The sequence below is a fragment of the Thermobia domestica genome, chromosome 5, assembly GCF_964235325.1.
Source record: "Thermobia domestica chromosome 5, izTheDome1.hap1.1, whole genome shotgun sequence".
Taxonomy (NCBI): domain Eukaryota; kingdom Metazoa; phylum Arthropoda; class Insecta; order Zygentoma; family Lepismatidae; genus Thermobia; species Thermobia domestica.
The window spans coordinates 73320365-73346499 of record NC_137458.1 but is presented as its reverse complement, the minus strand read 5'-3'; the positions used below and the strand labels follow the sequence as shown (position 1 = coordinate 73346499).

At 34.3% G+C, this 26135-nt stretch overlaps 1 protein-coding gene across 1 annotated transcript in view; it reads right to left on the bottom strand.

Moving 5' to 3' along the window:
* Nucleotides 1-13337: 13337 nt before the first annotated feature.
* LOC145685966 (uncharacterized) overlaps nt 13338-26135 on the bottom strand; it is an 81597-nt gene continuing 68799 nt past the window's right edge. The window contains exon 14 of the mRNA XM_081758759.1: nt 13338-25859. Within this exon, the coding sequence (XP_081614885.1) occupies nt 25715-25859 (145 nt within the window). The 3' untranslated portion in view covers nt 13338-25714. The remainder of the gene's footprint in view (nt 25860-26135) is intronic.

Here is a 26135-nt window from a genome sequence, read left to right as displayed (position 1 = left end):
ACATTCAATGTTTCCTCTTTCCTCACTCCGCTCCCTATGGCCCTTAGCACCTTAAATTTCTGTGTTCTCCATATCTTTTCATGCTCAATCAGATGGCGTATGTCTGTATCTGATTTGCGCGACAACCATATGGTCCCTTACTTGTAAGTTACTCCCTATTACTAACCATAAAGGATCACCTTTCTAGCATAATGACACTTCTTACTTAAATCAGTCGATAAGATATTCAATGAATATTTGTTAAATGAAACTGGCTGTAACTGTTCTTACAAAGATTTAATAATGCCCTGCCTTCAGCAGTGGAACTAGGCAGTCTTACATTTTCCGGCAACTCTGAATACACATCGTATTCCTTCCCACAATTCCACTAGCCTCCAGATTTCTCTGCTTGCAGTTATATCTCCGCCATGGCATTATTTCAACATTAACACAGTTCAGCTGAAATAATGATTCTCAATCGTTGAAGAATGCGCTAGAACAAAGTTTCTCAAACATTGATTAAATACACGCAAAATCCATGTTGGAATTTTCGGCTAAATTTCTGAAAGTTATTTATATGTGTGTAATGAGTGAATATCTGGTATAATATTCTTCTGCCTTTAATAAAATAAAATAAGAAATGTTAAATACGGAAAGTCATTAACCTTGTCGTTCCAAAGTTTAGTACGTTATTTAGTACGTTTAGTTCCCAGTTTAATAACAACAAAATGGCAGGCTAGTGATAAGTTTTTCTTGAGTGTAAAGTACTCTAATTTAAAAAGTGGTTTTCATGTACACTGTAGATAGTAATAAAAAAAAAAAATTATGGGTTTGTTTAATTTTCGCTACCTTCACAACCAAATTGTCGAGAAAAGAGATTTGAAAAATAACACAAAAGGATAAGTGGAAGTTACACAAGTTAACAATTGAAGACTACAGAAGAGAAAGAAGGTAAGTCAAAAAATGGTCGAAAATGTAGCCTGACAGAATTATGTAACCAGAAAGGTGTAGTTCGCATCAATGGTCGAAGTGAGATGGTATGCGGTAGTATGCCATACCGCCTCTGGTTTTTCAGTAATGAAGGCATACCACCTCTGGTTTTTCAGTGACCAAGACATACCGTCAATGGAGAGTAGATGCTGAAATACCATTAATAAATCCATTTTTATACACAGTAATAGACGAATAGCTTCGCACGTAAAAAGATTTTATTTCTTATGTAGAAATAATTTCTAAGTTAACAACACAGACATTTTGGTTATCTTTTTTCTACCTTTTGCTTTTAAAAGAGGTGTCTTCAAAGAAGTTTATCTAGTTTATATTTTGATGTGCCATATTGAATTGTTTCTTTCTTATGCGTGTGTGTGTGTCTTCTTGCATTAATGCATATAAATGTCATGTTTTGAGCATAAACGAATTTAGGAGTTGTTTGCTATGGGGGAGGATCTTCCAGGGGTTTGGAATGCCCCTTAGTGAAGTAGAGAGTCCGGGAGTTTTCCTGCAGGAAACAAAAACTCGGTTCTTGAGCAATATGAATTCTCTAATCGGAAGCTGTCCAATGGTTTTCAGTCTTTATGTAAATAGAAATGCAATCTTTTAGGCAACATACCCTAATTGTATTTCAACACTTAGATAGCCGGTATGTCGAGTCAAAATCGTAATAAAACATACCACCTCTGCTTTTTTTCCACTTCGAACACTGGTTTGCAGGAACTAAATCCCACAGTAAGAAGAAGGTTACTAACTAAGAAATTTAATGTTAAAGGTTTCGCCTACAAAGGAAGAAAGAGGTAACTCAGTGGAAAACAGGGCAATTGTGTAAAATTATAAAAAAGCTGACTTGCCTCCTTTTCCTCTGTAGTCTTCAATTGGGTATACTATTTCTTAAACATTAGCATCTCACGTAGAAAAAAAGAATACGCAAGTACTTTAGATCGAAAGATATCCATGACGTCAAATACAACGATGCCCTTGCATCAAGTTCTAAAACAAACAATGCACAATTTCATAAAATACAAGTGTTTTAAAAAGTACTTACTGTCCATTAAGATATTTTTCATTCCAAAAAAGAAATTGCAAACTCCTACATCGGTACTGGACAGAAGTTACACAAGATTGTTGGCATCTTCACTGTCATCATCAAACTCATCTCCGTTGCTCTAGTGCTAACGCGTGCGTCTTTGGTGCGCGGAATTTCGAGTATGATCTTCTGTGGGAGTGTTTACACATTTGAACCTTTCGGATTCCACGTTAAACTATAGGTCCATGTCTCATTCAGCCTTGGTACTGAGAAGGGACCTTCAACTCTAACCAATCAAAAGGCACAACGGCTTAAAATACATTTTGTTACACTGAGAATCTCAAGATTCTTGTGTTTATATATTACGATACGTTAGTGTTCATAATGTGTAATTAATTCCAATTCTTCTATCCTCACTAATCCCTTTTCTTACCTGTATTCTTAACATTTCCACACAAGGCAATGACCTGCAGTAGGGAAGCGAAAGATTATAATTTTTAATTTACTTAATAACATAAACGTTACTCCTCGTAAAATCTGCTCCTTGTTATTAGCCTGCGTGCACGGTAATACTTTAAGATGAGAAACAAGAAGCACGGCACCAAATTTTGGTATATATATCTGCAGATAGCAGAATTGTAAATCCATCATTGTGGTCTTGTGGAGGATGCTTACTGCAAGGGACAAAGTAATGGAACAGATAGCTATCATTTTTTTCGTGGTAAATGCTTTAAAGCAGCAATTGTCTTCAAAATGTACATGTTAATGCCTTTAATATATATTCCTTCCACTAACTTAAACAAGACTACATAAAATATCTTTCATGGTTAAGACGTTTATCAGGAAAAAAAAAAGGAATACTTTATCCAAGAATACTCTGTTTTTATTGAAAGAAAAATATACATATTTTACACACATATATACATGTTCATATTAATGGCATTTGAACAATAATTCGGTGAAAATCTGTACTATTGGCTATAGATTGTCTTTTATATTGTCAACCATATCCACAAACGCATGCCATGTTGTAAGTCACCTCTACTAAACCTTCAAGAAGCCAATCACAAAGCACTAAGCAAAACCAACATCATTAATAGAAATGTATTTCTGAAATAGTTTTGACATTTTCTTTTTAATATGTTGTTCAGTTTTTCATACTTTCATCATATTAGCTCGAACTCAGCTATACAGAGTAAGGCAGCGTTCATAGCGTATTCTGACTTGCGTAGCACAACATTTGTAAATTAAATCGAATGACGTTGTTGTTTTACTGAAAATGGATTCCAGTTTGTGATATATATATGCTAAGCTGCGTAACAGTTTACCTTCGCTATGGAGACCTTTTCAAGAGTAACGATTTTACAAATCTTTCCTAGTGTATATATATATATATATATATATATATATATATATTCAGTATCTGCGATTTTCCTGTGCGGTTGCCGGAGACATGAACTCGACTCAAGACTGTGCTTTGAATTTATCATTTTCCTGGGTTATTGTGCTTTTATGCTTTTTAACTTGCTTCTTTTAATGTGTCACAGGATTCAAAAGACCTTCCTGTCGACGCGCCCAATCACACTCTTTCAATCAATCAATCAAGTCGACTTAAAAGATGCTTCCACGATCCCAGAACTAATAACTACAACAAAGCAGCCATCAACTATCTTTTATCTATGCTCAAAACATAATGAAGTGCTTTTAATGACTTGTGGAAGAATACGTGGTGCGGTAGGAGGCATTTTGCATGGCACTTTATTTGATCTAGATCGTATGAAGCATAGTGGCCCCACGCTAATGCTCTCGCCTTCGATGCGAGCGGTCCCGGGTTCGATTCCCGGTGAAGGCACTTGGTCGAAAAAGTATAAAAAGCTTTTTTAGGCTAGTCATCCTGAATGAGGTTTTCCTCATTCACACCAGGGAAATGCCGGGACGATATTTAACTTCTAAATCCCAGGCCGCTTCCTTCCTTCCCCAATTTCTTCCTTCCCATACCCTGGATAGTGATATCGCCGACGGACGTTATCCCTCATACATCACAGGCTATTTTGGTCATAGATGCCGAAAGGTAAGAAATCTAAATCCTAAAACCGTATGAAGCACAGCACAGTATTCCAAAGTTGGAGACTCCGTGGTTATTTTTCGAAGGGTTTACAAACAGCGACAGTACAATTTCATACCTTAACCAATTTCCGCTTTTATTTTTCATGTATAATTACGTCAATAATAATTTATAGTGTTTTAATTTCCGGTGTGTTTGTATAATCACGGTTTTCTTGTGTGTTTTTTTGCTAATATTTTGAACTTACGTACACCGATGAACTATAAAAAATGTATGTAATTTCATCCTAACATAACCACACGTTTATTAATTATTTTCATATTTTTCTTTTGACTAAACTTCCTTATATTTTTTTCAAGTCTATATATTTTATTTTATTTTATTGTTCTGTTACTGATTCATAGTGGTTTTTGCTTCAAAATAAAAGAAAAATAATTGTTGATCTGAGCTTGCGTATACATCTAGGTTTGAAGACGGGAATCATTCAGTTTCAAAATATAGTCACGGATTTCTACGTTGCAACACTAGCATGATCCAGTAAATTCTAAATTAGTGTAAATGTTCGCTTTGCGGAATAAGTTCTAAAATATACTAGAATGCTGCCGTCCCCTGTATAAAAGTTAGATAGTGCAAAAAAGCAAAGAAATATTAATTATCTAGTACTATGTACGGATATGTTCTCGACCAAATCTCTCTGATTTTCAGTACTATTTCAAAGTGAAGGAAAGGCATACACTTTCAGAATATCATTTACGTTAATTGGCAAGCACAAACTTCATTCAATTATTACTTATTGCATAATGAAAATGAAAATCTCATTTAGCATCGATATAAAACCATAATAAAATTAATTTCTCCCAAAATACAAAATAGATGCAGTATAATTATTGGAAGTTGACAATAATAGAGTATTATAGTTCCAAGGTGATTTAAATTGTTTATTACAATAACGACATAAACTATTTAGCTATCTATAAAAGATTTTGATTGGAGCAAAATACAATAGCAATAATAAAATATAGTATCTGCTAGTGAGTAACACACGTTTGTTTCAACCTTTACAAACAACTTTTAAAACAATCAATATTAAGCGCTTATTTTAATGAAAAGCTCAATTTACAAAGTTCTCACCAAAAAGACTTCACTTATGCTTACAGAACAAATTTTATCTTTTATTTATTTATGTCACCTCAACAGACAAGTATAACGTACAATTAAGTTTCATAATATTCACTACATTCATTAGATAATTACACTCAGTCACACCAAACAGCACCAAAAGTACACGAATTTTCGCTCTGAACTTACATTTAACATCATTGTTGTTTATCATTTATTACGTTAGATTTATCATTGAAACAGATATATGGCATAAACATTAATACCAACACCATGCCCCCACATAAGTAATATCTGTTGGTAATGTATGTTCAATTAAAGGGACCATTTCCGTTATCTCTTTCTCCCTCGCTACAAGCGATTTTTTGATAGTGAATGTTCAGTCACCTTACAAATGAATCGATAAATGCAGAAAAAACCTGAATCCATTTCCTATAGGTTTTGAGATTTTAAAGAAAAACTACGAGGATAAGTCAAAAATTATCTGCAATTTTGACATAACTCTTCTTACACTGTTCATACTGACTTTATCACCGACCCAAAGCTCATTTTTTGGATTTGAGAAGGACATTGAGAAAAATAGACTTAATTTCGAACTTTACTAGCCAAGCCTTGTATATTCTCTGACATTCTAGAAACCCTTCCCTCATCGCTTTGGTATGTCCTTTCGTTTGTGTTGGTGAGCCTCAGTCCGATTTCATGACTATATATGGACGTACAATGTGGGAACAACGACTCCCTTTGTGAACGCTTTCTCGAGTCCGGAAAAACGAAACAGTTACAATAATACCTACATGTTGTCATCGTCTATTTCTGGTTGGTTAATTCGAAGCATCCGCATCTCTTCAGCCAAAGAGCTTGAATTCAGCACTATACGTCATAACCGGGGGACTCCAGCCCCAAAGGACTCACACGAAAAGCTAACTAGGAAGAGCCTCAGTGTTTCGACACCCCTTGTTGCCACGTGCTAGGCGGGGCAGCCAGCACCTACTCGAAAGCAGCGTCCATGCTGCCTGAAGTTATATATTGCGCACATCTTGTTGCCAAGTGTATGAGTTATCCCTCCATGGGACGGACACAAGCACTTAATTAGCTGAGTATGTGACAAATAGTTTATTCGCAAAGTGTTTTTGGATGCAAGTGTGTAACAGTTTCATCTGCGAAATGTTTTCAATGTGAAGAATAAGTTGAGTTCATCGTTCATTACGATAAAGATCATAATAAGCGAAACCCTGGAGCACGATTTCGTCTGGGACCATGGACTAGAGCAGGCCTGCCCATGAATTGGCTCCCGGAGCCGAAGCGTGAGCGACAACGAGCGGAGATAAGAACAGGTGAGCATAGGTGTTGGTAGCTCCGCCCCTTCCACTGCATCTGATAAGTGTTGCCAACCACACATGATGGTAAAAAACCTACGGCCAAGCCTGGTCACAAATTCGCACGATGTTGAAGCATTGAGCAGACGCAAGCGTGAAATGTGCAGGTGTGCTCTCCCCCTCTCCATTTCGAAAGCAGTGACGCGAAAACACTGCAGGAAATAAAATTGGTACGTTTTTTGATTCAGGAAGACGCATGATAGAGGTTACAGTTAGCGTTGAAGTAACTAACAAATGAAAAAGAAAGAAAGAAAGAAAGAAACTAATATTAAACATGTCAGCTTACAGACGTAAAAACGACTGCAAAAATCGAAAACGAATTGTTTCAGGCCTCTTTTAGCTTGCTTACACAATTCGTGACATTGTATTACATCAGCACTCGGTCTGTAACTTGTCACTCGCTTCACGTTTGCTAAGTTGTGAACGCCTTTCGTTGCTAGATTGATAGCAGAACGACGGGAGGTTGAAAATAATAATAATAATAATAATAATAATAATAATAATAATAATAATAATAATAATAATAATAATAATAATAATGAGTAGTAGTAGTAGTAGTAGTAGTAGTAGTACTACTACTACTACTACTACTACTACTACTACTACTATTATTATTATTATTATTCGGACCAAAGACGGATGTAAATGGGGATTGGAGGAAATTCATAACGAGGAATTGCATAGTTTATACCGCTCACTTAACATTGTTAGGGTCATTAAGTGTAGAAGGCTCAGGTGGCCATTCCGTGTAGCCAGAATGGAAGAAATTAGAAACGCTTTCATAATTTTAACTGAAAACCCAATTGGAAGAAGACCACTAGGAAGACCTAGACGTAGATGGGAAGACAATATTAAGATGGATCTTGCAGAAATAAGAGTACAGAGTAGAAACTGGATCCAGTTGGCTAAGGACAGAAGTTAGTGGAAATATGTTGTAAACGCCGCATTGAACCTTCGGGTTCCATAGGCCATAGAGTTAGTTAGATATTATTATCTAAAAGAAATGTTCAAATGTTGTTAAGAGACAATTACACAGAAGAACTGAGTTCCGACCAAACACTAATTTGCCGGAAGGAAATTCCAGTGCAGTCCAGCCCACTTTAAGCGTTATCCGTGCAATCCACGTTTCATGTTCAAGACATTGGGAATAATTGTTCGTATCATTCAGTTGGAACGTTCCCTTCCAAGTTTACGCTGTTACAGTAGGCCTACAACATCGTGACTTTCAAAACCAGTCAGTAACTATCGAAGAAAGACAAGCGTGTAGCTTCAGTCGTTGATATGATTTAACATTCTTTTTCACTTTTAACAAGCTACCGGCAAGCAACCAGCCAGGGACAATATATTTTTCCTTATTAAAAAGACACTTTTTGTTAAAAAAAAAAAAAAAAAAAATTATGGTACCCACTAATGGTCACTCTTAAAAATGGAAAATCTCTTTGGCTCTCTTAATATTTTGTTTGATTCTTTGCGATCAAAGTAACATTAAAAGTGGAAAAAATTAAATGAAATCTTTGGGTTTTACGTCCCACGGTTATACCGGTTAGGCTAAAGGAGACGGTGACGGTGAATGAAATGATAGAATGAAGAAAGTGGGAGGAAATGGGAGAACCCCGAGAAAACCCACGCACACGGTGTTTGTCCACCGCAAAGTTCACTTGACGGGGGCTGGGATCGAACCCGGGACCCCAAGCACCAGATGTGAACGTTCTACCACTGAGCCACCGCGGCCCCACTTTAAAAGTGGAGTAAGAAATACTATTCTTCCTATTGATAGTGGCTTCTAATCTCCACAACCAACCCCTTGCTAAGCCTATTCGTACACACATACATGCATAAGCTAATTTTCTGGAGATAATACTTAGATAATTACAAACAAGTGCTACAGTATTTTATTTTTTCGTATCAACAGATTATCTGTTTTCCTAAAAAGCGAAACAACATACCCACACTCGGATTAATTGAGTTGATTTTAGTTTAGCGTCCCTTTCAGCAGCGAGGCTATATGAGACGTGGACCTACTGATTAACGTGGAATCCGAACCACATGAGCTCCCGCCGGGAATCGAACCCGGGTCTCCCACGCCAAAGGCGCGTAACACTCGGATTAAGAACTTGATTATATATATATATATATATATATATATATATATATATATATATATATATATATATATATATATATATATATATATATATATATATATATATATATATTGAAAACTGGTTTTCCATTGGGCAAACTGGCAAATTTTTATAAATGTAAGCGATGGTTTGGTTCCACCACATCCTTCTTTAACAAAAGGAAAGAAAAAAGAAGAAAAGGAACGTACATAGTTTATCATTTGATTGCTGTTACCAGTTTGTGTTGTCTATAGTTAACGGTTACCACATTGTAAAAAACACTATACACTAAATGGCAATCAGTTACTATACATACTTTTTTTTTTTTTTTATTTGGTAAGCTAGTGATTACCGCCAAGGTTGACAACACTTCCGCTCCTCTAAGGACAAAACCCGAAGATTCACGAAGCACGAACAACGGTATTTGCTCGTAGAATGCTCGTGAGCGTTCACGAGGAGAGTTTCCACTATCTGCTCGCCGTGGCCAGGGCTGGACTAGAGATTATATTTGTAACGCCAACTTGGAGCATCATTCAAGGAAGCTGCGTTCAAGGTTCGACCCAGGACATCGATGGAACAGCTTTATTGGCTAGCCGAAGAATGACGTGAGTTGTTTAGTTCATATGCCAAGCCACCTACTTCGTCGATATTAAGTAAAAGATTGTCAATTCATTTATTTTCTTGATCAATGTGCATGTAATATCTGTGTTTATCGAGTGACATTATACATTCATTATTTAAATCTTAGTTTTATCATTGTTGTAAATCTAATGCATGATTTAATCACATGCAGTTCAGTATAATCTTTTTTACGTTGCCTGCATCCGAGTCAACTGCGCTCCCAGCCTCAGCAGGGCAAAGATGCTGGCATGGGTATGGACCGTATCCGTTGTGGAATAGCTGGGAAAAGAAAAGGAAAAGAGGCGAAATAAGAGATTAAAAGTTGTCCCGAACCACAACGTACATGACGGTATCAACATCTGTCCTCGTTTATTTTATTGTTATGCTGTTGTGGTTATGTTATGAAAGTCTGAACCTAATGCCTCCATTTGTCTTCCTTTCGTTGTAGATAGATCATGGCCGCACCATTAGAAGTTTGCAGCAAAGAGGAACAACGAGCAGTGATCCGGTTTTTGTAGTCGGAAAGTGTATCAGAGGCCGCAATCCATCAAAGACTTTCGGCACAATACGGAAACAGTGTCTTGCCGCAACGCAGTGTCTATGAATAGCTTGAAAAAATGCAAAAAGAATCGCACAAGTGTTACGCACGAGGAAGAAGCCGGACAACCATCTACGGCCACAAATGATGACAAGATTGAATGTACACGTGGCATGGTTTTGTTGGACAGACGAGTGACTATTGGTGAAGTGGCACATCGTCTGGAAATTAGTCATGGTCTCTGATACACCTTCCGACCACAAAAACCTGATCACTCCTCGCTGTTCTTTTTTGGTGCGAACTTCTAATTAAGCGGCCATGAACTATCTGCTACAAAAGGAAGACAAATGGATGGATTAAGATAAAACTTACATAGCATGACCATGGGCGCCCGCAGTATATTTTCCAAGGGGGAGCAAGACACACACCCATACACAAACACACACACACACACACACACACACACAATTGCTAGAATTAAACCCAACAAAATAAAACTTCATTGCTATCAGCACCACGTCAGCAAAAGAAACAACAAAAAGCGAAATTATCTTTTCAACTCAACTGACGGATACCATCATTCAAAATACTTAGCATTGCATGCAGCATCAGGCTGAATATAATTACTACTGAAAAAATATGAAACATCACAGGGCGAGAGAAGTAGATTAAAATCTTGGAGATGTGTTTGACTAAATTTTGTTACTCTAATCATTTAGTGAATGTTGATTTTAAAAGTATACTATTGCCACCAGAAGAGCCTAAAAATGTTAACCTTTTTCGAAAATTCAGGGAGGGGCAATTGCCCCTTCTTGCCCTCCTTTGTGGGCGCCCATGAGTATAACCACAACAGCATAACAATAAAATAAACGAAGAAAGAATCAGTATGAACAATGTAAGAAGAGTTATGTCAAAAGTGCAGATAATTTTTTACTTCCTTCGTATTTAAACCTCTTCAATGGCCATCTTTCTGCACTCAGCCTATAATTCAACGCTTTATGTACAATGTTGTTTAACTTTCGACTACAGCCCTCTATACAGAAAGATGCATGTACACCTGGAGAATCGGAAAATGTCCATAGACAAATTCATAAAAAAATAGATTTAGATCGTTTCTGCACCGCACGCAAGTCCAATTCTACATCGTTTAAAAGATAATTACAATTTGATTTTAAGATGTCTAAACAAAATCTTTACAATAACAAGCCAAGTCTAGAAAAACGGTACAGGTACCATAAATACAAATATAGGTACAAAGGTATAGCTGCTCACAGTTAGCTGCTCAACATAAGAGTACCTTTGTTTGTGCAAATTTCACTTTGATTAATTCCCAAGAAACGCTTTTAAGTTATGAGTAGTATAGTTACGGTACAAATTATATTTGTAATTACAAACCAGTCGTTTTTATATTGCATTAAATTATTAATTGCATAAACAGATAGCTCAGTGTTTCTGTTTTTTACATCTACTCACTACACGATCATAACTTGAGAAAAAATACTTGTAATCCTGCTATTTCGTTGTAATAACATATATATAAACTTATGTTATTCTAAATATTTATATCACACATTTGGAAATTAATTTTTCTCTATAGCTCAGTACCATTCTCGTCTTCGGTGTGAGGCATTTCAGTTTACATTTTGGTGGAAAACATGTACTTTGGTTCCCAACTTACACGGAAAGTCCGTATTTTATATAGACCCCATGCTGAAAAGGCGACGTCATATTTTTACCTTTTTAAAGTATGTCTGCAAATTAATAACTAATCGATTTATCTGAATTTTGCTAATGTTTAAACTTTATTTTCATACATTACCAAATTATTTTAAAACCACATCACAATCAGTGTACTTTTTTTATATTAATTTTTAATCTTTGGTTCACAGTGAATACCAACTAAAGTAAGAGAAAAACGAATTAAAATACAATGAAACGAATCGAAGCTAAAGGAAAATTAATCACTGAAAAATAACATACAGTGCATAGCGAATAGGAGTTTGTTAACACTGTACAAAATGTGTCAACACTGTGAATTTGTAATTTCGAGTTAGTACATGAAACCAAATGATACAGCAGTAGAAGATACAGCTATTTAAAATAAAATAATTGATTTTGTACGAGGTGCATTCGGAGAGTAACCTCCGATTGGTCGCTGTGCGTGGAGTAGCAGGGGCAGCGCTACCATCTTTGCACAGACGTCCACGGTAGAGTGAAGATTGTCTGATCACTAGTTCCATTTTTGTAGCGTCTCAAAATGTGCTGCTGCAATAGAAAACCCCGCAAAGTGCGAGGTGCGCGCTGTTATACGTTTTCTTACGGCAAAACAATATTCATCCAGCAGCAGCTATTCATCGGGAATTTTGTGCCGCCACGAACAAATATTCATGACAAAGAGAGGAGTGGTAGAAAATTGATGAAAAAGTTGGTGAAAATCTACGTTTCACAACCTCGGAGCTTTCCAATGGATTTCCACAAATTTCCAGGACTGACGTACCGAGAGGTTAGGCTACAGGAAGTACTGTCCGCGCTGGGTGAGGAGCTGAAAGGTTAGGTCCAGGCTGGCTCAAGGCACAGGTGGAAGATTTTTATGCTGATGGAATTTCTACACTAGTGCAGAAAAAAATGAAATTTTTGAGTTGTACGTCCCACGATTATGCTGGTTAGGCTAAAGGAGACAGTGAGGATGAGAGATGAATGAAATGGTGGAGTGAAGAAAGTGGGAGGAAACGGAAGAACCCCGAGAAAACCCACGCACACGGTATTTGTCCACCACAAAGTTCACTTGGTGGGAGCAAACACTAGTGCAGAGATCAGAGATATGATAAATGCTTGAATGTTTATGGAAACTATGTTGAAAAATAGAGCAAAGTAGTTGTTTTCAGATGTATGTAATATTTTTTTCTTATTTATTTTATTATTTATTTATTTATTTTTTAAATTTTTTTTTAACTAATCGGAGGTTACTTTCAAAACAGCCTTAGGAAGACATATCAATCATCATGTTTAAACAAATGTAACTTACCCATGTAATTCTATTGTAACTAAATTAACCACAGAAACGCTTTTTTCGTTCAATCTCCAACCACGTAACCCTTATTTGTTCAGAACAACTATTTGAATTTGGCTATGCTATTATTGTTTTTACCCTACTTTCAACTAAGATTTTAAGTTCAAACTTATTCCTTCTTTTAAAAAATAATGAAATTATAGGCCTCATGGATATATACAGTCTTCAAGTATTGTCAATTCTAAATAAACAAAATAAGATGATTAAGACAACAAAACTGCCATTCATTGTGAGAAAAAAATATGTTCTTGCAAAGTTACCACACAAATTACAACCACTGTATATTAATAACAGATTTATTGTAGCATTATATTTAAGAAACATCTTTCAGAGGAACAATAAGCTGCATAAAAATATTCAAACGCGGTTCAAACAACCAACATTCAATTACAGTTATGCCTGTCGAAGGTGGACACTCTTGACTCAAAAAAAAAAAAGTCCATCTTTTACAAACGGCCAATTTACAGAATAATAATAGCACCTAACTATATGGTACTACAGATATGTAGCCAATTTAAGCGTCGCCAAATAAATAACCAACTTGACAGGTTTTACTGTGAAACACCAAGAACATTATAGTATATTCAACAATCCAAGATAAATGCAAATATTTACCTACTCGTATCACATACAAGGCAATTTAATATTAATGGCACCACTAAAGACACTTTCAATATATTTTGACTTTATTTAAGCATCGCTCCAAACATTAATATAACTTATCAAATTTTCCGGGTTGATTCAATTGCACTAGCAAACTAACGCTAATTCACGCTTAGCCAGAACTAATTAACACTTCTACTGTGCGTTGTGCGTACTGATCATTACAACAACAAGTACATATAAACGAAGTATATAAACGAAGAAAAATGCTACCCCAACTTCTCTCTGAAAAAAAAAAAACTGTATTCTCACTCATAAGTGGGACTGCGTACATTTTTTTTTTTTAATCTACAAAATCTTTCTTAGAAATCCTAGATTATTCTATTTAGGATGCAATTACGACCGTACTTTAAAAAAGAAGGCAGCCACGATTCCTTTTTTAAGCACGACTGTACTTCTTCAAAGCTGTCTTATCAGAAAATAACATTCTCAGAGAGCGCAAACATATAACCTATCAAAATAACATAACCCACTATTTGAAATAAACATATCACAACCAGTATTCAACATATATATACATACACGCAAATATACAATAATGCCCATAACCACAATCACACTTATATTTACAATAAAACAAAAATTCGTATTTAATACAAATAAAAAATATAATGGAGCAAGTACATATTGCACGAATACACAATATTCTTTCAATATTTGATTGACACTGACTACCGTAATGATTATTCAAAAGAAAAAATCACACGTCTACATCACATTTTTTTTAAAGCAAACAGCACAACCTACCAACATGTCTTTCAACAAAAACTATATATATATATATATATATATATATATATATATATATATATATACTGTCTAAAAATACTACAGTAATAGCACTAATATTTCGCTTTGAATCAACCCAAGGATTGCCTACTGAGTAATATTTTATATCCTTCATACCATCGTTCCTAATGAAAGTGGGTACTTACAAATTAATGTTAAGCTGAGGCTCCGCTACGAATTCCACTAGATATAAGATAGACATGATTTAGGTATAGTTCACCTACATATGTTACAAACAATTGTTTAGCAGAACAAAATAGGAGAAATGCTGATTTTATCTCCGATACCTCTTGACCAAGAATGTAACCGAAGCACTGAAATTAATCGTACGGTATGTCGCGACAATAGGTCAGTATAAAAGTAAAAAGAGTTTTATGTTTGTAAAAAATAAATAAATAAAAGTCGAATTCCGGATTTCAACGGAATCACATGTTTCATGACCACTCATATCGAAAAGATGTATGTTCGTCCATTCGCTCATTTGTTTGTGCTGAAGCCCACAAGCCAGTGTTTGACGTACTGACACTGAATTTTAAATATAAGATTCCCCAGAGGGGTTTCCCCAAACATCCAAAAATAAAGATGGATTACTTAAGGGCCAAAAGCAAAAACTGTAGTGTTTTTGGAAATGGTTCTAACAATTTTGTTTAACCTTCACAAGTAAATACATTACTAATGCTCTTAGAATATGACACCATTCGTTCCTCACGGAAAAATGCTGAAGGAGTCATTTACTAATAGAGGTTTTTATCTCGGATTCGTTTCTCAAAAGACGAGTTCTTTGATATTCTTAAAGACGTCACTAGCAATTCTGCTTTTATTTCATAAATAAATGTTAACAACTGCAATATGCAGTAATTTATTTTCTCACAGAATTATGGAAAGGGTAAAGTTTGTTCTAAAATTCTCCAAAATGGCACCAGCAATTTAATTTACATATCATAAATAAAAATATTTCATTAATAAGCCTTCCAATTGGCATGAAATATTGTTTACTGATTAACAATCCTACAATATAGCACAAATAAATTCACTAAAAGAAATCCTAAACGGCAACTTTACCAGTAGGATATTTTTTGATCCGTCGATTTGCTTTTTATTCTATGAACACTTCATTAACAATCAGGCAATACGGCACTAAGTCACTTCTCTTTCAAAAATCCAGAAGAAATAGTTTACGAGTAGGATTTTTTTTTTTTTTTTAAAGAACGCGTGATCAATATGCATTTCCCTATTATCTATGATAGCTGAAGTGCATTTTGTTTGTTCCCTTTCTTCGACTATATTTGTAACGAATTTTGTTCATATTTTGTTAATAAATAATACTGCTGCAAATTATGGATGCATTAAAATATCAAATAATGCTTTCCATAAATTGGAGACTTTCAAATATCTAGGATCAATATTAACAGACCAAAACCATATGCACAAAGAAATTAAATGTCGACTAAAAGCAGGGAATTTGTGTTATTATTCAGTTCAAAACCTTTTGTTACCGAGAATTCTGTCGAAGAATTTGAAACTTAAAATATATAAAACGATAATCATGCCTGTTGTTCTGTATGGTTGCGAAACATGGTCGCTTACTCTGAGGGAAGAACGTAGAGTGAATGTATTTGAGAACGAGATCCTGAGACGAATATTCGGACCCAAGAGGAACGGAAATGGGGAATGGCAGAAATCTCATAACAAGGAATGACATAATTTATATCGTTTACCATTGCTAGGGTCATCAAATCTAGGAGACACAGGTGGGCAGGTCATGCAGAAAGTAGGAAAGCTTTCGAAGTTTTAACTGGAAATCCAATCGGAAAACGGCCATTAGGAAGACCCAGGCGCAGATGGGAGGACAATATTAAGATATTTCTCTTAAAAATAAGAATACAAAATAGAAACTGGATCCAGTTGGCTAAGGATAGAAGTCAATGGAGAGCTTTCGTGAATGCGGTATTGAACCTCAGAATTCCATAGGCCATAGAGTTAGCCAATTAGTTAGTTTTATTAATAAATGCTTTGATTATTAATCCTATACGCGATATGACAATCTATGTCTTTCCAAGAGACCCAGAAAGCGTATTTTACTGATGGGATTTTTTGGAGAAATATTTCCAAAAACTTCTAAGATTTAAGCTATGAAATCGAGAAAACTTAGTGTGGCGAGCCTACTATTGCCCTACATCCTAAAAGCTGCTGGATATATTATTAAATATTCGCGGGTAATATATACCTCAACCATTTGAGATGGTCTCCGGAAAAGTTTATCATAGTCATTCCACAAATATGGACACATTAAGAAAAGTAAAAATTCGTAATGCCATTTTGCTGTTCTCTCAGCTTAATCATCAGTATTTTGTAAGTTACAGCATGCAAAATACACATTATTAAATACATCAACATAACCTTTGTGTTCTGTTTTTAATTTTTGTAGCTGTTGTTCCTTACGGTTGTGAAACATGGTCACTTACTCTGAGAGAAGAACATAGACTGAAAGTATTTGAGGACAAGATCCTGAGACGAATATTCGAAACCAAGAGGAACGGGAATTGGGAATTATGGAAACTTCATAAAGAGGAACTACAGAATTTAACTACTTAATTTATATCGTTCACCAAACATTGTTAGGGTCATTAAATCTATGAAACTTAGGTGGGCAGGTCATATAGCCAAAATCGAAGGCAAAATTGTGTGGCCGCAAACAGCGATTATTTTGTTTAACCAAGTAGTATGGTTATCACTTTATTGCCTTTGGAAATGGCGCACTTGAGGTGGACATTTCATTCACTTCAGTCTAATAATACGCACTGAAAGTACTTTTCCTTTAAAACTCAATACAGAAAGTGGGGTGTATCTTATATCTCGATGTGTTTCATACGCCACATGGTATAATTTTAAAATGTTTACAATATTGTTGAAGCAAGTTTTACTGTCAGCATCAACATTGACTCAAGTGCAGAAATAATATCAGAATGTGATTTACCATCCTATTCATAATTCGATCTATCTATTTTACCATTCTGTTCATTTCTATAGGAATGAAGAATTATACTGCATCAATCTTTGAACATTGGCCATAATGTACTGCAGTTGCAAAAATTAAGATTGCTGCACTGTTTTATATACATTCTGTAAGTAAAAACAGCCCATAAATATTTATATTTATCACTTGTAATTCCACTAATTTTGTAAGTCATCCTTTCTTTAAAAAATGATTTAAAAAACAAGAACTTATTCGTTACAAAACTTAAAAAAAAAGAACAACTAGAATTCGTGCATAAGTATTTTAGTTAATTTTTAGAAGACTATGATTCCAAATCTCTGTAACTAACCAACCTGTAAATTGACGAAAATAAAACAATCTTAGATCTAACTGAAATTTACCGCACTTTTCCTATAAAATTTCAAGTAGGCAACCCTAGAGAGCATGACTACAACATTCATTTATATTTGAACTAATCTAAAAGATAACTTCCTAAAGCTTTTACAAAATACTACATTTCATTTTGTGTTCTAATAACTGGAATGTTTCCATAATTCTAGTCACCTCCAAATTTTGATATTTGTACAGTAGTAACAAAAAAAAGCTATTTATTTACACTTAAAAAAATATGTTGACTAATGTTAACTATAGTCAATCCGTAAATATGAACACAAAATGAATATATTAAGTCCAAACTATTGTGCATATGATCTGTAAAATGTCTTATTCTCTGAGATTCTTGTACTGTTATTTATGGATACAAAACAACGTGAAAACAATGTATTGAACATTGTAAACATAGATTTACAACTTCTCAAATGATAAATATATTCGTAAACAAATACAAAGGAAAGAAAATACATGTACACATTTTTTTACACAAACTGATATTAATTGAAAACAAATGTTCGATGTTATTATTAATCCTTAAATATATTTATTATATATCGGCAAATAAGAGGTATAATCATTAGCTGGAAATCTAGCAGTGAAAATGCAACAATATAAGTAATGCCGAGATCAAGAATAGCACTGGGTTGAGGAAATTTGAGAGACGAGGTACGTAACTCTCAATTATATGATCTTAACAATATATTTAAAAAAAAAAAAAAAAAAAACCTGAGTAAGTAGGTACAACAATTACTATCCTTCTAATAACTTAATGTTTGTTATTTCAGAATTCATTGCAGCTAGAAGGGAGAAAGATAAACAAAAAAAAAAAAACTCTCGAATACCGAGTTACTGCCTCTGCTGCCAATTATTTGTGAAAAACAAGAATATTTTTATTCATGAAAAAACAACCAATAAAATCTTGAAAATACAGAGTGGCAACAAACTGAATAATGAAATGTCCAGAACAAATATAATTATAAATTCACAGTATTTTGTCTCTTTAAGCTGATTGTAAATTTTAAAATAAATGTTTTCAACGTTATTACTAATTAAATATACGTATTTGTAATATTACGGCAAAGAGGTATAACCATTAACTGCAAACCGGTAACAGTGGAAGTAAAGCCAATATCGTCAGAGTATCACAGCACTGGGTTGAGGAAATTCGAGCGATAAGGTATAACTCTGAACTGCACTACTACGTTAATTAGAAACGATATGTATGTAGAGATTTTGATTAGAACTTATTCCGGAAACAATTCATTTCAAGTTTATAAATAAATTGCTGATTATCGATTTATGCAAGAGCAGTTAACATGTCGACTTATCGAGTATTTTATTTCACGAATTCGCATTTTACTTTTTCTTTAATCGTTTCCTCAACATATTTCACAGTTCAATAAAATTATGCTTCATTACAACTGACTTGCCATCAATCATGCTTATTAACAAGTTAATGAAGCAACAAAAAAAAAAAAAAAAGTTTACTCTACAACAATCTTCTTATACATTTATTGCTCTCCATGTATGTGAGTATAATTGTAGGACATATATTACGAAGATCAGAACTGGCAGAAATCAGTATCTCAAACGAAAACGTAAAAGATAAAGACTAAAAAATACCCAGAAAAGGAGCAGGGGCACATTCGAGAACGTTTGGGCTCGGTAAATATTGACAGAGTTGAAAGCCCTAGCTACAAATCATACCAGGATTACACACATGTATGAACGCCCTATGCTTCTCCTTGGAGGAAAAAGAAACCTTTTTTTTTTTCAGTTTAATGTGCTTCTTCTTAGAGTAAAATAATATAAGTATGTATGTGAGTATCCTTACATAGGAATCTCGTGTATATTCACTATAGCTAACAGCCTGCTTAGTATTGAAGTATCAGTACTTCCATGTATATATACTATATTTCAGAACATACACATGGTAACGTATTGCCAGTAATATATTGCAAAATTCGTTACTATATAATCAAACTTCCATTGATTTCTGTATTTATCTGTAACTAGGATTACCTTTCTTATGATCTATTGCCACACGATAATATTGCGATACACTAACGTATCTTAAGTGACTCACGGAGCCTCGGCGGTTCAGTGATATATAGATCACCTCTGATGCGTAGGATCCCTGATTCGACCCCAGATTGAGTCAAGTGTGTAGTGGACAAACACCAAGACCGTGTGAGTCTCGGAGTTCTCCCGTTTCCTCTTACTTTCTTCATTCCACCAATTAATCAATCAACATTATCTACACAGTCTCCCTTAGCATAAGCATGGAACGTTAAAGTATTTCATTTCATTTCACTTTAAGTGGCTCTTCTCCTAACTCCCAAAACATCACACTTCTCAGAGCTTAATATACAATAATTATTGCAATAAATAATATTCAATATTATCTTGCTCGTAGTTTTCCATATATCTACCATCAATATTAACTTAAATAAATTATTACTTCAATCATACAATGGAAATAACCGAATAAACTACAGGAAAAGTGAGAAACTTTATGCATAATGGAAAAAGTGTACATATACGAACTGAGCGGTTGTTCCTTATACATACATGAAGTATTTGATTGTATAGAACAGTACAAACAAGATCCTTTGTGAGTATAATACGAGCGATAGACAAGAAAATGAAAACAAACCATTACTTGAGCGAATGAAGGTAAATAGTTAAGTCTTTTTTTTTTTTTTTTCTTACTTACCGAAGGGTTCTTGCTTCGAAGCTCGCAAGCGGCTATTCAGATAGTTTTTTTTTTTTCAGGATTTTTTTTTTCACTGCTCCTTTCGAGTGCTGGGACGGTACCTACAACTTTTCCCACCTTTCATTGTAAAACGACTTCTACGCTGTATCACAGAAATTTTTATGAATGAATAAATTGACATACTGAAGTCCTAGGCGAACAACGCAAAACTTGTTTTAAGACATGTCACAAATTTATACTTCTTCCTTTTTGTACTTTCCACACTCGGATATGCCAGTAACACTATTTAATAATTAATTTTTTAAAAAGGAAAACCACTATTTCCCCACCTCTTATAGGCCGATATATAACTTTATATTCAAGAAATATAAATTGGACTTACACCTTGACATACTATAGTAAAGATCAGTCGATCTTACCATAAATTAGAATCAAGGTAGGTCAGTAACAAAAGCTTACGAAAATGACAAAAAACAAAATTCATACACAAAATCATTTTTGTTTATTTACTATCTTATTTCTGTTTCGAATAAGTAATGTTTTATCCAAAGAAGGAAGAAATTAATTCGGTTAATATAATCAAGATATACCTCGTCAAGTTTTGACGAACAACATGCAATATTACAAGTCAATGTACTTCGGTGAATTTATGTTCATCTTCAGTTGAGGGGGAAAAACAGTAATTTGAATTATAAACATTATCAGAAGGAATGACTGATAAAACTTATACGATCTTTAAATATGACAACTTCTTACGACGTCAATATTTGACATTCTCTGAGTGTCTTCAGAGTAAATGAAACTAACTTTGACTGACCTCTTTCCAGACAAAAAGATCACATCTACATTTCAAAAACATTAAGGAGTATTGTCCAGATGACCAAGAGTCTAGAAAGAAGTTAAATATTGTCAAATACTTTAAACACTGACACTATGATTTTTGTTAGTTCTCCATTTGCGTGTCAGAAATATAATTCCATATTTTCTCGGTCAGAATATCATATTCATTTGGTAAAGAAAAAAGAAACTTTTCGCTGCACACTTACTAGCCGCCGACAATTAAGTTTAAATACAAAACACAACTAATATTAAAATTTCAGCTTAAGCTTTACAGACAATTTTCGTCAATTGTGAACCAATGAGGCCTACTCTACACTATGAGCTAAATCCTACGAAATATCTTACGATTTTTCCTCGAGTCAAAATCTCATGTATGGCATCAGATCGCATGTTATTTCCTATGTTCTCAACGATCTCTCTTGTTTAGAGCACGCTCTATATCGAAAAGAAAATTGGTAAGATTCCGATTTAAGCGACATCAAGTGAGAGAAGGTGAAAACAAATTTGTTTTCTCCCCGTCAGCAAAGATATTATTTGCGCACTTATTAGTGCATACGAGCAGCATACATTTTTATATAATACAAAGTCAACGCTCTATCACAACATACATGCAAGACAGAAGGCACTGAAAAACATTGCTGAAAAATCTTCACCATGTATGGCACAAAAGGATAGGATTTTCTACGAGATATGTCGTAACATTTGTCCTACGATAAATCCTAAAATATTTCCTAGGATTTATCTCATAGTGTATAGCTGGCCTAAGAAGCTCCGTAGCTATCAAACCTTGTAATTCACTATCTTAAAAATTCAGATAATTATTCGAACACCTATGAAAATGAAATCAACTAATATCTAGCATTTCACATGTAAATCGCAACTCATAAATTGGTATGTTAGCCTTTATTATTCCTTGTCTTCATCACTTTACACACACACACAGAGAGAGAGAGAGAGAGAGAGAGAGAGAGAGAGAAAGAGAAAGAGAAGCATCGGTTCTAATTAAACGTATAAAGCATTTCAAAGTAGTTTTTCAGACCTACTGAATTAATTTATCCGCGAACATTATTTCTCGGCTTTTGCATTAAGCAATTTTTGGGGACTTTCGTAAATTTATTCGATGGAAGAAGCTGCTGCTTATCCTGAAGATAGACATAGATTCTCTATCTGAAAAATATTTACCTGTAATACTACATGCTATTTGTTTGTGAGAAGCTGACGCACTAATACTTTATTTTATTGTGATTATTAGCTATTGCGCGTTGAATTCTTATTGTAACATTTAAACACCATAATCTGCGTTAGCAATGGATATTCCCAAACTGGATTCATATTATATATATAGCAAGACTGTTAGTTCGTACCAGGTTCTTAACCCGGCTCATACTGTACGTAAGTATCTTGGAACAAAACATGACATACCAAATCATTTCTATGAAATTTAGTGATAATATTTTGAACCTTGAAACTGACTTGAAATGGTCTATCTACTTTTTTTTTTCTGCAAGAAAAGACGAAAGTTGTTTCCAACATTTTGTTTCTTTCTAAACTGCTTCCTTTGCTCTCAAAATGACATTGAAAATGAAATAGTGAATTTAATACAGGTAACCCTCTGTTCACCCTTTCTAAATTTGGGGAAGGTGAATTTTATTAAAATATTAAACACCACGATAACTGAATCATTAGAGCTTCCTCGTGGCTGTATGGATAACGTACGCGTCTTCGGCGCGTGAGACCCAGTTCGATTTCCAGTGAGAGCTCAAGTGGTTCAGATCCCACAATAAGTTGTAGATCCACGTCTCATATAGCCTCACTGCTGAAAAAGACGCTACCAACTAACTATTAACTAAATTCTGAATGATTGCTCCTAATTATTTAGATGATAAATATTGAGTAAATCAAATAAATAAGATCCGGGGAAACTTATTTATTAAAAATCCTCTCAAACGGTTCCCATGTTCTCTGATATCTTTCTCAATTACTTTTATTAGCTGCTAAACTGCTAAAATATATGAAGATGGGTTCCTTCCTCCCTGTAAAACCCTTCTGAGAGAGGAGAGAAAAGAAAAGGGGGAGAATGAAATCCTCACTTCTCTAGCTATGTTAACACTTGGGCTCTTGGAGAAATGTGTTACAAAGTTTATAGGCTTTTCACAATTTGATGGCTGATTATATACATATTGTTCCTGCTCGTTGAAAGAAAGAAAAAAAATGTGCATTTTTTTCGGTAACGTTACTTCATTTGTCTACCTCCTGAAGAGAAAATGATTAATTTAGATTTATAAAACCAGTGTAGAATATATAAAGTTGACCTGAAAGGTTCCTTAAGTGGACTGCCCTGTCCAACATCATTGAAGGAACCTGAAAAGGCAACTTCAAGTCAATTTTATATTCTACACTCATTTTATGAGCTTAATTCATCATTTTTTCTCGGTACTACATCTGCCTTCAAATAGTGAAAATCCTATCAACTTCGTAACTTTTTTTTTCAAAAGGCCAAGTTTCATACAGTTTGAGAAGTAAAGATTTCATTTACTTTTCTCTCTCTCTATCTCTTTCTCAGAAATGTTCCATAGGAAGGTAAGAACCCACCTAATATCAGCAGTTTAGCAGCTAACAGAAATCATTGATAAAAGATATCAGCGAATAGGAAAACCATTTGAAAGGATTTGTAATTCCCCCAGACAAAGGCAACATCTTGATTTGAGTTAAATCCTAGATGGTCTGTTAAATGATGACATTTTCGATTATCACAACAAAACCGGACATAGTCAACCCAGACAGGAAGTCGAATCATTTTAAACGGAACATGATTATCTTTCCTTCCCGTGTGAAAAGTACGTAAGCCAAAAAGAAACTAGTTTCGAACATGTTTTCCAAGAACTATTAAACTGTGCTCTTGGATACATAGTTTAAAACTCAAAATCTTACCTTGTACATCTAACTTCCATTCGTGTTTAAATCACCATTCGCACAATATTTCAATCCTCTCTGGGTAATGTTTTATGTAAAGCTGTTCCCATCATTCTTATGAAAACATTTCAAGGGTAGAGAATTCTTAGGGAAAAATTTATGATATACAAAAGTTTTCTCTTTTCTTGCATTCATTCCGAATTTGAATCAATCAATTCACTTTAAAATATTAGACTCTTGGTGTGTTATGGAGGTTGAAAATTTCACTATTTTAATAGAGCAATCAGGATTTGATTACAACAATATTTGATATTTTGACAAAAGTCACGTCAACTTTCGAAAGAAAAACGAGTGACGTCCTATGTGTATGACGAAAAAGAATGTCAATTTGATGACAAAAAATGTATCTTTAGGGAAAATGTTCGGAAAAAAAGTTGTGTACATTTCAAATCTGGATCAAAATTTGTCACTTTCCAATTTTAAAACTTCGACTTCCAGCCTAGATAACCACTTCTACAACTATTTTGGAAGTTCTAAATTCAGTAAATCTCCCATTTAACGGATTACTTGGGGTGAAGGGGGACCATAAAATTTTGAATTGAGTTATGAACAAAATTCAAAATAGGATATTACATTTGAAATTGTGCTGTATAATATACATATAAAATATTTAACGTACATACCATATTAGTATTAAAAAACTAACAACTGCGTATTAAAGAACAGAAACGTATCAGTTTTTTTTCATTAATCAAAAATCTAAACTTCCTGAAATGTTCACAATGAGCCAGCACTTCTGGATCTGATTTTGTCTGTTAAATACGGAATTCATTGGTTCGAAGACTGTTAATAATTCATGGCTTAGCGTTTAGCGTACGAGTCTTTGGCGTGGGAGACTCGGGTTCAATTCCCGGCGGGAGCTCATGTGGTTCGGATTCCACGTTAATCAGTACGTTCACGTCATATAGCCTCGTTGTTAAACGGGACCTCGAAAACAAACTCCAAATCACCTCGACGTCTGTTAAATGGAAGGTTAACTGTATCACCACTAAATTCATTTGATGCGATTTGATATATCATATTTTTGTTTCAATATTTTATGTGTAATACAAGCAGAGTTTAGAAAGCCTGATAGGAATTAACGATGTCACTCTATTATATGTATAAAGTAACACCCACCTTCCTTTCGAAAGCTTTCTACTGGTGCTACATAATGAAAATACACCAGTATATAATGCCCTTTACACATTTGCTACAAGTCTAAGCGCTGATAGAAATATAAATCTTAGGTGTTCCAAATATTCTGAACACTCAGCAACATTTTCTCACATCACTGAAACAGTTATTATACAGCTATGCATCCAACAAAGTCATCCTTTTAAGTTTCAAAAAAAAAAAAAAATCAAAAATTCTGAAACTCTTGAAAGAAACGAAGCTTTAGATACTGACCGTAGAACTTAAAACTAAGAATCAATTAATACTACTAAATAACATCGTTGTATTTGACGTGATTCATTCACTAGCTTCTTCTACTCGACACTCTATTATATCTTCCAAATAATTTGGATTCTTATTTATATACTGAACTACATTATCTAGCTGATCTTCTAATTCTTTCCTCTTCATGTCTTTGTCTTCACATAGACATTTGGACCACCTAAAAATATAATAATAATAATAATAATAATAATAATGTAAAACACGAAATTATGATTTATATTACTACATCAAAACAAAAAATGAGTATGGCAAAAGATTGTTTTCGGCATTACAATTATCTGAGAGGATAGGAGATAGAAGGTGTAAACAAGGAATACATACTACTAAATAAGTAAATGTAATATAAAGAGTCGATCCTGAGATGAACGAGTAAAGCGCTTTTATCTCCTATCCGTATTAATCCCTTTCACCTTGTCACTGAGGATGGAACCAG